Here is a 16,598-nt window from a genome sequence, read left to right as displayed (position 1 = left end):
GAAGAAAACAATGAAGTAGACGAATTAAAAGTAGACCATAAGATTTGTGACGTTAAATGCCGAGAAGGTGAAAAAGATGAAGATGAAAAAGTAGATGTAAAAAATGATGAAGAAAAAGACATAAGTAAACGTAGCATAATAAGTAATATGTGTGATAGTCAAGCAGACAGCCAGTAGCATAAACAGCAATCGACTTGCAACCGCAAACCACAACAAGGAGTGAACGAATAAATCAATCAATAAATCTGTCTCGTTTTACCTTCATTAGCTTTCAGAAAGAACTTGCCCATTCTTTTCTCCGAGTTCATTTCACCATTTCTATAAAATGTCTCTTTTCAGATGTTGCGGATTTTCCTTTTTTTTTTTATTTTTTTTACCTTTGATCAAATTGTTAGCAGAGTTTTATTAGATTTGAGAGAATCAACTTCTTGTATCTAACGAGTCGCAAAAATATATCTGTTTATTATTATGTGTAATTCGTAGTTTAACACTTCGTAAAAACAATTCATTTAATTTTAAATGAATTATTATCAGAAGTACAGGGATTAAGTTCAAGAAACTTCTACCACAGCGTCGCCACTTTAAACCGAGAAAAAAAGTTTATCCGTGGCACAATGATAAATAGCCCTTTTTGAGGGGGGGGGGGCTTGAGCTCTTCACATTTAAAAACCTTAAGCCTATCTTAGGCAGGATTTAAATCGTGCTATTATAAACATATCGACTTCAGAGCGTGTCATAAATCAAGTTTTTATCCAACCTGGAGCTGACAGATGTTTCTATAAAGTACAGAGTCAAGGCTGTCTAAAGTTAAAGGCAGTAAATTCAATGCATTCATCAACTAAGGCTTCTAAATGAGCACGATCTCAGTGTCTTAGCTTATACTATCTATCCATCATTTTGTCATTCTTTTGCGATGACGAAAACGAGAGAGAGAGAGAGAAAGAAAGATAGAGATTGCACGCAACACGAGTCGGTTGCATGAAGTTAGACTCCTGACTCGAGAACGAGTAGGTTTACAAACAAGCTCAAAGTTTCGATTTTTGAAAATGCTTCTTAATTTCCCATTCACAATAGAATTCTTTTATTTTAAGAAGTTGTTTCTAGACTGAAACAATTTTTAACTTTGTTCCAACGCAGAGTGCAGATTTAAAACCGGCCTTGTCTCTTACTTTGCCATCCTAGCACGAGATAAAAAGTCACAATATCATCATTCGATGGCTTTAGATGTTTCTATTTATATTATTCTTCTACATTATAAGTAATCCTGTTTTTTTCAATAGTGCCTACACTAAAGTGTAGTATCTGTTCTTCAGATGCGGCACTTCCATTTCTTATTCTCTTTCAGTGGAGGAAAAATCCTTCAAAACTGAGACAATTTTTATTTTTGTATCTTTTCTCCACGTTAAAAAACGATCCTGGAGGCATTGTAAATAGGTAAACTATCTTTAGATTCATCCACTTACCCTTGATCTTTAATTGCTAATGCCGAATGTTTAGAAAGAGATACTAAAGACTCCATAAATGATACTTTATTCTGACTCATCAGGAAATAAAACACCAATCCCCCAGCCCATTAGCAAATCCTTACAATTATTCCCAGTAGGACTGAATGAGGACAATGATCCTAAAGATTTGAAAAGATAATTATAATCTCTGCTAAACTTAATAGTGAGTCGTTGGGTCACAATCAATAATTGTCCTATTTTGATTTTATTTGCAAATTTATTAACTATATTTTATCTTTTATAATATTCTTACATTCGTATTATTTGAATTATTGAGACGATTGTTCTCATCTTGAGTGTTGATTTCATAATTTTCGGTCGATGTGACCTTATTCAAGTGTATCTTGTCAAACTCTGAAATCTTACTTTCGAACTTGGAAATCGGCACGGAATTTTGAACAGAACCCTTTATTTAGTCCAAAGTCATAGCATATTTCCATTCCGTCAGCTATGACAAGGGAGAAGTCCTGTTTCGTATTTTGTGTATCGCCCACACTGACACATAGATTTCAACCTCCAAATGAGTGTGACTTACAACTGAATTTTACCAAGTACTTTATCCACTATATCTACTACGGCAAGGATCCATGGTAAAGTACTGGGTAAAATTCAGTTGTATTTACACTCTGCTTGAGGTTGAAGGATCAATCATCAGAGCTGTTCAGTTAGTACATCTCACGACGTAGGATAAACACGTGTTTCTATTGGTCAGGCGCCATATTGAATATTCACTTGAGAAAAGGGACATAAGTTGGAATTATCGAACTTGGTGGCCTTCTTCTATATATTTACTTAACTGACACCAGAAGACACCAGTAGGTGTATTTGTCATAAGTTTAACTGGCACCAGACGACAAGAAAGAAAACACAAACAAAATGGCTTATATACACAAGTCTCTTAGAATTTCAGTGGAGGCTCCCGTTTTCGTCAAACACTCTGCGGCCTGTTACTGTCCCCTAATGCATTCAATTTAGATTTCTTCCTTTACTAACATTTCCTTTACTCTGGCCACATCAACTCTCAAACGTCTGTCACAAGATTTGATGATTTTAAGGTCTCTGCAAAACAGACAATGCATCTTCGGTAAAGTACTTCAAGCAACTTGGGTAGTCTGAAAATTTCTTGCAGCATAGCAACTATCAATACACATGCATCAGCAGCTTCACTGAGTGCAAGAGTCTGTGACGCCAATGGCCTCTTTGCTGGTCATCAAAAAAACTTGATAGAGTAACATATAGGAGCCAGTCTATTCATCTTACCATAAACAAAGATGATAAATCCACCCGGTGCAGAACCATCCTCCAAGCTGGTATCGGTAGCATCAGAATAGCAAACCACATTCAAAATCATACTCAAATCTGAAGGATTTCCCAACTGTGGAAAGGATATGGAATCTGTCTTGGATTTCAGCTTTAATGACTTTTTGGCTTCAAAAGTAACTTCACTTTAGATTTTCCGGTATTACTCATCCCACACACATCAAATGATACATCAGGTCGATATCTACATCATTCGACCTGTTAGTCTTTTTAAATTTGTCTTCTTCTGTTCACTCAGCTCATCATTTTTCCTTAAGGATCCCTCTTTCTTTATATCTATTGGAGAAATAGATGATACATAATTGTTTTGGTTTATAATGATCCCATCTCATGTTTGTCTAACGCACAATCCCAGAGATTTGAAGGTTCCATTTTCATGCATTCAAACCTTGAATATATTCTGTAATTCTGAAATCACATTTTTTAAATAATCAATTCCACAAAATATATAATCATCTACATGCATTGACAGAATACCCATTAGGTTCTGGAATAATCATTCCAAAGAAACAGTGCATTGTCATATGCACTTACCGTTCCTTTTAGTTTAGTTAATTCCTGAGTAAATTTCTTGTACCCTGAACGGGGCACATCATTCAATCGATTCATACGTCTTTTCAGCTTCCACACTTGTGACTCGGAACATGCCTCAAATACGTCTCTCTCTTGCATATCACCTTTTTTTTTAAATTCAATTTTCACCCCAAACAAGGCACAATACCACTTTGAAGCAGGGGGCTACTATCAGGGACTTAATTTGCAGGGGCATTATGAAGGGATATGAGTAGAAAGATGTTTGTTAACATTACACTTGAACTTCTGCATATCAGTGCAGTTTGGATCTCCCTTCCAGGATTCTGCTTTCCCAAGACCCGCAGTTCTGAGGAAGAAACTATTGGCGTAAAAGGCTTTCTTGCACCTAGGGATCTCTACTGTAAAGAGATGAGACTTAGTGGTTTGTCGGAGGTAGTTACGTTGGGGAGGTACAAGTGTTTGCAGTTCTTCAGAGCATTCACCATTAAAGTATTTGTAGAACAGGCAGCACTGGGGTGAAATCAAGGGTCTACACCTGCCAATTCTTAACTGAGGCTGTTAACATTACAAGACGCATAGCTTCATTCAGCTGCATGTTGAAGAAAATTCACATAACCTAAAAACAGACTCTTCAAAGCCATCTGCTAGATGTTGAGCCTTTGTTATCTTTTTGTTATCCTTAACTTTCTGTTATCACCCATCTTGTTGATATGAAGTGTATGAATGTGTCTTTAACAGAGGTCAAATTTGATGCAAAGGAGAAAGAAATAAAGAAAATAAGAAAATACCAAAAGATGTGATTGCATGAGTTTTTTTTACAACTGAACAAGAACAACCATGTTCTTCATGATCTCCTTCTGTTAATAGGGGAAGTTCTCACCACTGATTAACCTTATCCCAGTTGATACACACTGGACATTCATTTTCTGCGGCTGGCTCTATATCTGCCAATGGCTATAATTTCCAGTTGATTTTGGTTGTCTACTCATGTAAATTATGTGGCAATACTGAAAATTGAATCACTCTTTCTCAGCATTCGAAGAAACATTAAAAAATATTGGAAAGGTTGAAGCAACAGCGAAAGGGGAGTGAGAAATACATAGAAAAATAGTGATAGATTATTTGTTCAGTTAATGACAAATTACAACAAATATGCACATTTAAAACAAATTTTTACTTCTAAATATAATGAAACCCCAACGTATGGTATGTTTTAGCATGTACTTTATATTATCAGAGTATATAGGAAAAAAACTTAGAAAACACACGTTGATTAATTCATAGCTGTATATTAATTCATTTTCTGTTGGTACATACGTTATCACTCTCCAACAATTTCTTTTTCTAAATAGAATCACTTGATCACAAAAGATGTAATGTGATAAAACATCTGCTTCCTTGGAATTTGTACCAGGATCATGGTGAAGTACTTCTAATATACATCATGCAACGATATTGTGGGGTCTGTGTTCACAGCGGGACCTCATTAACCAGAGTACTTAGATAAATATTCTTCAGTTTAAACAAACGTGATACAATAGCATTTTGCGAGCGGATCTCTGTTCAAGCCGAATATTTATAGAATTAGACATAGGACCCCCTCTCCTCCCGTAGGAGTTTGTGGCATAAGATTGACTCCGATAACCAAATGTATTCTTCTATAATGTAGTTTCAGAATATAACTGTGGCATTTCCACAGGTCACATGCATAGTTTTCTGATAGATGTTTTTTCTTCACCTTAACTTTAGTATTTTAGCTGTTTTATCTGAATTTTCTAATTAACAATTGCTCCACCAATATCGTTCTTTCTTTTCCAGGAGCTTGTGAAGAGAAAAGCTATCCAGGAAATGTTCTTACCTGTGACCCCCCTTGTTCACGAATAAATGGCTCTGAGTGTGTCGACGTTAACGTCTGTCAATGTCTACCATCTTATGAGCCGGAATATCAAAATAACATCCTGATCAGCTGCGGTGCAATTGTAACAACAAACACGCCCGTGCAGACGACAACACGAGAAAACAGGTCACATGGTAAGTTGGGAAAACCTCGAATAATTTTGCAATCGAGTGTGATAAATAAAAATGGATTTTTGATAATTGTATGCACCAAATTACAACAAAAAAGTACTCACGTATATAACACTATACAGCAATCTTAACAGTTTAAACGCAAAAGAAAAACAAAGAAATATGTAACATTGGTAAGAGACAGTTTAATAGAATCTCATCGACAAGAAATTTATATACGAGCTGCCTTCAATATTTTTCCAAACCTTTTTCGTATGAGAAGTTTTCTTGATAGTACACACATGAACCTCTAGTGTCCTTCATAGTAATCCCCTCCAGCTGCAATGCACTTATTGTACGGTTCCCACAACTTCTGGAAAAACGCATGGAAGTCTTCTTATACAAGCATGGCAATGATCCTTGTCAAAGCCTCTCTCATCTTCTTAATTTTACTCATAATAACCGCCACTAAGATTTTCCTTGAGCTAAGGGAATAACCAAAAGTGACCGAGACCAAGGTTTGGACTATAGAGAAGGCGAGGAAAATCTTGCTCAAATAGTCTGCGTCAAAGATGGAGTTAAAGACTGGTGTATTCGTGCAAATATTCTGCATCTTTAGTTTCTCACGAATAATTGTGTGTAGAGTTCCCACACTGACACCAATCTCTTCAATTATTGTCTCTACAGACACACAACTGTCCTTATTCATGAAATTCTTTATTTGGCCAATTAACTCTGGTGTTCTTTACATCTTCCAAACTTCATCATTCCTCACAGACTCTCTGCCTCCCTTGAATATTTCATGCATGAAACGAGCATCAGTTTTTGAGTTGCAAGATCCGTCAAAAGCATTTTTGGCATTTTACCAAGTTCAAAACAGAACTTTACTGCATATCGTTCTTCAAAAATGCAATCTTGACGTGAGGACAATTTAGAAGTTCACTAGCTGTGACAATCAAGCTTTAGTAGGGTGTATTCCAATTCCTGCTGTAGCTGTTCTTTTGAAACTGAGTTCATAAAAACTTGGCCATTTATATCATAAGTATAGCAATAACATAATGAATTTTCAAGAGCCTACGACAATTTTAAATGCCTGTACAAAAAGGTCCGAAAACTTATTGAAGACACCTCGTGTCTTCTACGTTGTCAGCATCGGTTTGGTTCCTTTTATTCTTGTGCCAATGTTGACTGATGTGAAGACTGCCGTTTGTATTTGTCCTACCTCTGTATATAAATACTATATGATAGAGCAAAGTAATTGAAACACCGTGTTAATTTTGCATTTAAACCTATAACAATTGAAAAATTACCAAAATGTTGGTTTCATTTTTTCAGCAAATACGCGTCTTTCTAGCGTCCCCCCACCGAGGATCTACAAGGCCACAGAGAAAAAAAAATCTGCTAGTACAAGACGTTTTGTCCCCTCCCTTCAACCACTAATAATAATTAGATAATTTAGTTGCATTATATATTCTGAATAATAAAAAAATATGGGGCCTATTAAGAATCACAGTTAGAAACAAAAATACAGAAATATCTTAGAGATATACGTAGTCGTCACAAACGAGGATGTCAGATTCCAAAAAATCGCGAAAATTGATTAAGTAGTGTTTATTTTTTTTAAATAAGAAATCAAAAAATTCAAGGCGACAATTCATTTCGACTACAGAAATTTTTCTTGGATTTAAAATAATTTAAAAAATTAAATATTTTTTTATTATTAGCGATTAAAAATTTAAGAAAAAAAATACTTGATCAATTTATACGATTTTTGGAATCTGACATCTTCGTTCCATGACAAGTATGTAAATTAAAAAAAAAAATACAAAAAAGGCTTTAATCAAATGAAATTCGAAATAAACACCATATTCTTTATTACTCCTGATATACAATATCATGCAACTAAATTATCTAGGTATGATCCGTCTCGGAGAGGGGGCAGTAGAGATCCTGCACCTGTAGATGTTTTTTTTTTTTTCTCAAGGGCCTCATAAATATTCCTATGACCACGCTAGAAAAACTCTTAGCTTGCTGAAAACATGAAATCAACATTTTGGTAATTTTTCAATTTTATAGGTTTAAAGCACCTATTCATTAATGAAAAATTCACAAGGTTTTTCCATTCTTTTGTCGAACCATCTGTGTATAAGTATTTATTGTTGGTCCCAAAGCGTATGATGTAAATTCACACATATACAGAAACTACAAAAAGTAACATTGTCTAACCTAAAACCTTTTATAAGCGCATACGCAGAAAGAAAAACGAGTGTGGTCGACAAGCCAGGCCATAGTCAAAGACAAACTCTAATTTATAGATATAATATGCATAAGAAACGAACATACACACACAGATTTATATATATATATATATATAATACTGGCCAAAAGTATATAGAAGTGTGTTTGTAACGTGTTACTTGGTTACAAATTTGTATACAAATCGGGCCACTTGGACGAAACGGTATCATATTAAGTGACTGGAAACCCCACAAAAAACCTAGATAGAAAGAAAATCACTGATGTCGCGGCCCATTATATCTCTTCGGTTTATTTCATGAACAAGAACCCAAGTTTGCCCTGCTGGGCAAACTTCGGTTTGTGTCCTTGTACCGGAAAAATATCCAGTAAATAAAACGTTATTTAGTAAATCGTTATTTTTTTGCATTTTTTCTTGCATTTCCATACACCAAACATGGATATAAATATCACTAAAACATCCGCTGGGTCATAAGCTTCATTTCGGTACCTTACTTTACTGGGTGGATTGCCGGTAGACTGAGATAAACCGCGTCACACACACAGACAGACAGTACGAAAATTTATAATAAGATGCATACAATTTTCTTTATAAAATTATATTTTATGCCTGACGTACGTTTGTTTTTCCAGTAAAAAGGAGTGGTATGTCTATTTGGATGTATGCAGTCATAGGTGGAGGCACTTTAGCTGTTGCTGGTCTGACATACTTCTTCTATGCTATATGGTAAGTTTCATTCGATTTTACATTCATATCCCAGATTTATGAAAAGAATGAAAACTATTTACTATTTCTGCTAAATGTGATGATGTCTTTTAATCAATAAGTTTAAAAACTATTTAAGTAAATAGAAATATTTTTCTATTCTGCACAAATATTAAGGTTTTTACATTGTTGAAATTTATTTTATGAAATTGCTTAACATTTTTATTATATTACACTGATTTATTTGGCAGCTATCAATCTTAGGATACTTGTGCAAACTAAGTTTATTATAACTACACTAACGAGAGCAACACGAATTTAACGAAAATTGCCGAGTTTTGAAAAAGTCCATTTATCATTATGCATCTATAATTGAGAAAAGTGTGCTTGAAAAGTATCAACATCATGTGTAAAAGTTGAAACAAAACAAAATATTACACGCACACACACACACACACACACACATACATATATATAAACAATTAGAAGACCCCTCTCCAACCGCATATATCTATGACAAATAGCACACTACCTGAGAATTATACCTTCAAACTCCTAGGCATAACATTTGTAGGCAATATAAATTGGACCAAATACATAGAGGGCATTGGAAAGGCTGCTGCAAAGAAAGTGGGGTCCCTCTCTCGAGCTAGAAAACTACTCCATGCATGAGTGAATGGTGGCCTTGTAGATGCACAGGATAGTCTACAATTGTGAGTATTGTTGCCACATCTGGGCTGGTGCCTCTACAACTAGTCTCTCGCTCTCTCTTAGATAGGGTCCAAAAAAGAGTTGTCAATCTAATCGGTCTCATTTTATCAACTAAACTCCAGCCCTTGTCCCATCGCCGCAATGTTGCATCATTGCGCCTGTTTTACAAATATGTCTTCTGATGAACTCGTTTCACTTGTACCCCCCTCGACGTACATATCCCCGACAAACCTGCTTAGCAATAAGATCTCACCCCTTTACTGTTGATGTCTCTAAATGCTAGAAAGCTTTCTATTCTAATAGTTTCTTCACTCGAACAGCTAGACTTCGGAATTCCCTTTCTGCTGCCTGCTTCCCTGGCTGTACTGATAGGTAGAAGTTTAACAAGATATTTATTTATGTTACATTTAATCTTTCCTAGACATGGCCCCAAAGAGTAGTCCCTTACGTCCAAGTGGCGATATGCTTTGTAAGGGATGAACATGAGTAAAAAAGAAAAACATGGCCACCGAATTTTAGCCAAAGTCTTGTTTATTTAATAATAAAACTAAGTGAAAGCTGTTTTTCTCAATTTTAGATGCATAATACTAACTATGTTTAGTGGAACTGATAACGAAAACAACATAAAAGTATTTTTAATATCTTAGCAGATGTTCTTCTCGCGTTTTATAAAATGCCGGAAAAAAGTTTATTAACGCTTGCTATTCTCAGAAATGTTCAGGGAAACATGTCATTAATGACGTAGGTCCTGTGATTTTTGGTTGCCTCTTTCCAAAAAGTGCAGTTTATCAATAACAAAGTTTTTATTTTTTATTTAAGTTAGATAAAAATATAAAATAAAGATGTAATGTGTACGTTTCAAAAGATTAATAAAAATAAAAATAAGAAAACATTCACATTGTTTCATATTGCTTAGTACATTTTTTTTTCCTTTTTCAGTGGAATGTTCCGGAAAGGGCCTCGTGAGAGAGACAATCGGTCTCAAGGTCAGGATACACAGTCACAGCATATTTCAATTGACGAACAAACAGTTCAGTGCAATCATGTTCAAGCATTTGTTGAGGCTCAGCAAGAAAACAATGAAAACGTAGGTGTATGATGGCCAAAATATCACACTTTAGATTGGTTAGCCTTTCTTCTGCTTTTTTATTGGTCCGAATTTGAAGATAAAACAACGAATAACGACGTTTGTTTTTCGATGCATGACTAATACATTGCAAAGTTATCTCCCCTTCCAATTGTTGAAACTCTTCTATGCTTAATCTAGATTTCCCCATTGGTAAAGCTTACTATTGTTGACATAAATTATTTCAAAGGCAATACAGTTGGGAAATTAGTAAAGTAAGCAAACTAAAATAAATTGTGTTTAACTTAGTTTATCAAGTAAACACATTAGTTCATGAAAAATAAAAAAAAGATGCGACCTTTATTACTTTAATCACAACCAATGATTTCAGTAACTTATATGCTCATATCTTCTATTAGATATTAGAAACATATTTACATTTGTTTTAGTTAAAGTCACTATAAATATTGACTGTGAATAATGTGATAAAAATTCGTTACCTTGCCTCCCTTAAACAAAAACAAGGTATTCAGACCTTATTACTTAACCCACAATTAATAATTTGCATCAACAATGGTAACCTTTAACCCCCCATCTTTTTAGATTAACCCCTTTAAGGAATCCAATTTTTTTAACTACTATACGTTAACTAGTTATCCCTTTTTTTATTAAAGTTATCAATTTTATCATTTTTATTGTATAGGTTCAAAGAAAATAAGTTTTCTTCTTAACTAAGGGTTTATGCACAAAAATATTTAAAAGAATGCTTTAGAAATTTCGTTCTGTATTTCCTGTCATGGCAAAAAATATATATTTTGTAGATAAACCCTAATCTCCCCTAACCCCCAAAAAGTGAGATTTTTTTTCGTGATGATTATGTGTGAACACCTTGAAAAATTATTGGAGAGAAGAAAAAAAACAAAACAATTATTTTGGAATTCGAAAGTTTCATAAGTCAATACGCTGCAATATTTTTTGAATACACATTTAAAATCAACGCATTTTAAAAGACATCAGGAATAGAATAAAGTTGTGTTATGATCCCTTTTTCCTTCCTTGTGGCGATGCCTCCATTCACTCTCGCAACTGTAAGACTAATTGCGCAACCCTTGCTCACAATTACACGTGCAATCTCCAACCACTCTAAAACATGGAAAATGAAGGGATCAGTTTCGTATATAAATTTTATGTAAAACTATCTCACCAAATTCTGAATGTTTGTTCTTCTCTTGGCTAAGTTTTCCAGGGGCTCACACCTAATTAGTTAAGGAAAGTAGAATGTCATTTTTGGTGAAATGTATTATTGTAGATTAACACTTTTTCATCTAATAGGTTAAAAATAATAATAATTTTAAATATTCTACACAAATCTTATTATTATGTTTCTTTGGGGAAGATAGAACACGTTCATAAATCATAATACACTGCAACAATAAACTGCAACACCTGCTGATCACCCTTGCTTACTTGCTTACTTATTTAATAATCCAATAGAGAGAAAAAGTACGATAGATGCACTTCAGCTTTGCTATCACGCAGACATGAATTAAGTAAATAGACACATTTTTTTACCATTAAAAAATCCCACATGTATGTTGCTGCCGTGCTGAAAAATATTATTATGTGGACGTCTAGTACGAACGCAGACTCCAGAACATTATTCTACAACTTTGTTCAAACATAATAAAAATGCTTGTATAATTACTCTAGCTAATGTACTTTAAGAATATATCTGAATTATTTACAGGATTTGTGATATATTTCCATTCCATGGACATCTGGCGAGGATTTAGACCCCACAATAATATTGTACCACATTTGGACAGAACAAACTCTGCAGTTTGAATAGTTTATTTGAAGAAACTATTTTTTAAATTGCATTTAAGACAAATTAGGCATAAGGCCGTCAAAACTGTGTAGAAAAATTAGTGTTGATGGCTAGTAACCACAATACCATATTTACATTGGACGCTATCAAAATTTGTTCGAAATTTTATTATACTACACTTGGATCGTAACCCAAAGGCCAAGGAAGTATTTTATTTCGAGTTTCACGCTCGATATAACAGCAACATTTTTTGTATTGCATCTTTGCCGATTCTATATTTAAAAAAAAAAAAGCGGTAAAGGTTGAAAATAACATATGGACACGGGTTTGTCTTTGTCTACTATCATATACAGGGAAACTAACTCCCTATACTTGAATTTTATTACTGAAATATAATTGTTACAAAAAATAAATATGGGGAGGACAAAGTCATGAATCTGCTTGTATATTTTTTCTTTAATCCTTGCACTCAATGAACAATATTTTTGAACACAGGAAAATACTGTCTATTCATTCTTCTGCAGACTGTTATCCTCATCTTCATCTTATAGCCTAGATATTCATAGTTGTTGTTTTTTCGCAACCTTTCCGCCAACTTATCCTCTGACCTTCTTCAATTGGGTAATATTGACGAGATATAAGAATCGGTATTCCTTTCTGTATCTCAAGTAATTACTGCCTTCCATAGTTGTGTCACCAAGTTTTGAATAACTAATGCTCTAGCCTGCTTGGGTAGGATTGAAACTGCCATCTTCAGGCAATACTCTCCTTGAAGCATAGAGATTAAACGCTTCTATCCACTGTGCCACGGCCCCGTAAGGGGATCAAGGTTGGATTTCATGATCTTATCTGATCTTCTATTGCTGGGTCCATAAGAACACAAACGTGGATTTATAATGGTATTATATTTTTTTAAATTTTATTGTTTTGAATCATTTTAGACGAGGCTTCATAATTTGTGTATTCATTCTTTTGCAGACTTATTCTTTTATGAAAATAAGGAAAAGTACTGTTTTCTGGATCAATTTTGTTTTTAGTTAACGAAATGGATAGATTGGCAGATTAATGGTGATGGTTACTATGATATTTACTATTTTCACATATCGCTAACTCAAATCTTCAAATGCTAAATAATGAGTTCGTAGTAAAAAGAGAAAAAAAAGCTTGTGAAATCAATTGATGCGGTTTCCAGGCGTCTTTAAATGCTAATATCCAATGCTGGCACCAACATTAAATTCTAACTAACGCCTCATACTATACCATTCCTAATTATATTTACTTATTGTAAGAATTATATCTCAGTATTAAATTACAAGCACTAAATAATATGGAGTTACTTTCCAATCACGCTGTCTTTAATGAAGACTGTTGTCATAGTATTTAGAAGGACGTAGACAAAGTGATATCAATCATTTTACACAGCTGATCAATTGTACAATCACTCAGCGTCAAATTTTAGCAAATCTCAGGATTCTACATTTTTTCGCTGACTAAATCCACCATCATATTGATATATAATATTGCTCGTGTGAAACTGTGCGAATACTTTGGCTGGTGTTATAAATATGCCTATCATATATCACTATGTAAATATATTTGAAACATCAAAAATCTAACATGGACTTAGAACCGGACATGGACTGAAAGTCTGGCTGTGCCTTCCACAGAAACCCTTTCAATCAAACCCACACTTGACCTTGTGTCCTTGGAAAGAAAGTAAATAAAATAAAGGTATTCCAAAATTTTTACTGCTGCTTTCTTTGGCTTTGAGCTTTACCGTCGACAAGGGAAACGAATACTAAACATGTACGAATTAGTTTCTGTAGGGTGTTTATTTACCCCTTCCATGTTTATATAGGTGTAGACAGTTAGAATTTGCACATACCATCAAGCTACATTACTTGAAGTTATTTTAACTATGCTCCAAGTGTTCACATATGAATACTCCATAGCTCTATATTAAATAATACATGACAAAGTTTTCTATATTAAACAATCCTCCATAATGCTTTCTATATTATACAATACATCACAATGTTAACACACTCATGAAGCATAATGAGAAAAACATTACTCGCACCTTTTTTTAAAAATTAAATAAAATACAGAAATAATTTGTATTATTCGAAACAGTATTCTCATCTTATTTCATCGGTCTAAACGTTGTAAAAATTAACTCTCTCACCTTGTTCATGAGAATTTTTTGAAGCCCAGAATTTTTATGTTAAACTCGGGAGTTTATTTGAAATTGCAACTATGAATACTTTTATTCGAGCTATTGTGGAAAACTGTTCGTTCCCTCATCCATACGTAGAAATGTGAGCTAATTTTTAGTTAACAAAAAAATATGACGTTTCTGAATTTTTGAGATGAGGATTGGTTATTCGTATTATTCATTTTCGTATTGTTTTTCTGAATTTTTTTTTTAAGTTATAAAATTTTTATAAAAATGTTATTGGTGTGGCTGATGCCGAATTATCTCTAGCAAAACAGCGACACCGAAACGTCCCATTCCCTATAATCTATAATACGACTAGCCGGGGTGCCTGGTATTACCGGGGTGTTTGGAGGTGTCTGTTCAGCAAAAAAAAAAAAAAATGGTATTAGACAGGCAGGCTCGAACCCATACCGCGAAGGAGGAAAAGAACGTGAAAAAAAGTGACGTTTTTGTTGTTCCGCCCATTGCCAAACCGGAAATGACGAATGTTTAAATAAGGCTAGTCAATCGAAAATATCGGCGAAAAAAGCGACCCCTCCCCCTATAAAAGTGGCTAGTTGAGGGTGAAGCAATTAATGTTTTTAGCTAATACGTCGATATTTGGTACCGTTTGAAAGCTCGACCCTTCGAACGACAATCTCGTTAAAATCCGTCGCCTCTGTCAAAAGTTTTAGGCAAATATACGTATGCATGTATATTCGTATTTTTAAACAGACAGGCAAGATTTATATTCTAGATGTTACTTTGAATATTTGGTCAGGGTTTACTTGTAGAGTAAAGTAACTTCATACCAGGTTATCCTGACCCCGCACAGAGAGACCGGAGAGATTTGAGAATTTGTCTAGTAGCCATTCGATTTTTCTAATGATCGATTTTCAAATTTACTATTATGGTACGGCTGCAGTTTACAGATCGGGACAAGATATTAACGTTTTAATTTAGAAATCGATTCTTAACGTGGGAAAGGGAGGCTTGTTAACTATTCTCTAGCAACAAGTTAATAAACCAAAGATACCGCAAAAATTAAATTTAATTTGAAAATTCCATATAAAAGCAGCATGATCCGTAAACTTTAGAATCCTAATGGTGGTATTTCCAGGTTTTGAAGAAGTTCGGAGATAACATCAGCGAAAACGTTGTGAAAATAACAAGAATATGATTTTTCATCCGAGTAATCTTAATATTACAAAATGGATGAACTTAGCATTTTTTTGCGAAGATACCTTTCATCTTGAAAATAGTATAACGAAAACAAACCAATGCAGGAAAATAAAAGAAAAATATCACAGTAATATATATATTTCTTTTAATATTTTATCGATCTTTAAGCACTGGATTTTCTCAGCTTAAACATTATCATAAATACTTAATTGTAAAACAAGCAATCCCCATATTCATTAGAAGTTTCAAAGGGAGTTTTTTTAAAGCTGAAAATGTTGAATACAAATACAGAATTATAATATAATATTTTAGACAAAATCCAGATTGTTTGTACAAATTTAATTTAAATTTACTCTTTATAGCGGGCCATATGATATATATATATAATATATTTGTTGAAAATTACAAAAAAATATTTAACCAACAAACTCTATTTATATCTAGTCAGAATGCAAATACTTAGAATATGGTCGATTTTAATTCGGAAGCAAATTTTCGTTTTATGACTTTCATATGAATGTTAAAAATAAAATTAATTTTATAAGTTGATCGAGAGATATCGTAAGCAGTGAGGGACAAATATATATATATATATATATATATATATTAAACGTTTCTAAGCAAACCTAAAGTTGAAAAAAAACCCCAAAGTCTTCCTTATTCTATGTGCATTTATTTATTTATTTTTACTCCAAATAAAACAAAAACAACTTTTAATCAATAACAAGAGACAGCTTTCTTTTTACAAACGCAATATCTGTTATGGAGAAAAAAAAAGAAAGTTAGCATTGCCTGACTTGTACCAGTGATTTTTGTTTTCCGCACCTTTTCCATGAATCTTCGTCTGTTGAAGTGTCTGTCTCTACTAGTTGCCTTTTCTACAGATCTAATATGACCAGGATGAAACCCGAGTGCACCTCATAGACGCTAATGCATAGTTTATATATATGTGTAGATAGATATATAGATATAGTATTACCACAATCTTTGCTTAATAAATGAAACTCAATGAATAATGAAATGTGTGAAACCAGAAGTAAAAAAAAAACTAGTTTTAGTTCCCATGATTTTCCTAAGTTTGTGTATTTTGTAAACAAAATGTTAAGCTAGAAATATGTATTTTCTCATAAAATTCAGAGAATTACTTTAAAAAAAAATACTTTTACTGGGTTGTTTACTTTTTAATGCCATCATAAAGTTTGTATAACATTTTAATGTCTTTCAAAATATTTATTGAAATTTTTGATCGAATTCATGGAAACAGAATTTTCAGATATTTTAATGGC

At 33.6% G+C, this 16,598-nt stretch overlaps 1 protein-coding gene across 1 annotated transcript in view; it reads left to right on the top strand.

The window, feature by feature from the left end:
* Window positions 1-16,598, top strand: part of LOC145284538 (thrombospondin type-1 domain-containing protein 7A-like) — a 1,985,627-nt gene that overhangs the window by 1,908,693 nt on the left and 60,336 nt on the right. Inside the window, exons 29-31 of the mRNA XM_080133436.1 lie at window positions 5,178-5,390; window positions 8,256-8,349; window positions 9,979-10,126. Coding sequence (XP_079989562.1) covers window positions 5,178-5,390; window positions 8,256-8,349; window positions 9,979-10,126 — 455 coding nt within the window. The remainder of the gene's footprint in view (window positions 1-5,177; window positions 5,391-8,255; window positions 8,350-9,978; window positions 10,127-16,598) is intronic.

Source organism: Euprymna scolopes, chromosome 9 (genome assembly GCF_053919585.1).
Source record: "Euprymna scolopes isolate OS-2025 chromosome 9, ASM5391958v1, whole genome shotgun sequence".
Taxonomy (NCBI): domain Eukaryota; kingdom Metazoa; phylum Mollusca; class Cephalopoda; order Sepiida; family Sepiolidae; genus Euprymna; species Euprymna scolopes.
Note: the sequence above shows the minus strand (reverse complement) of the source record. Positions and strands in the feature narration are given on the sequence as shown.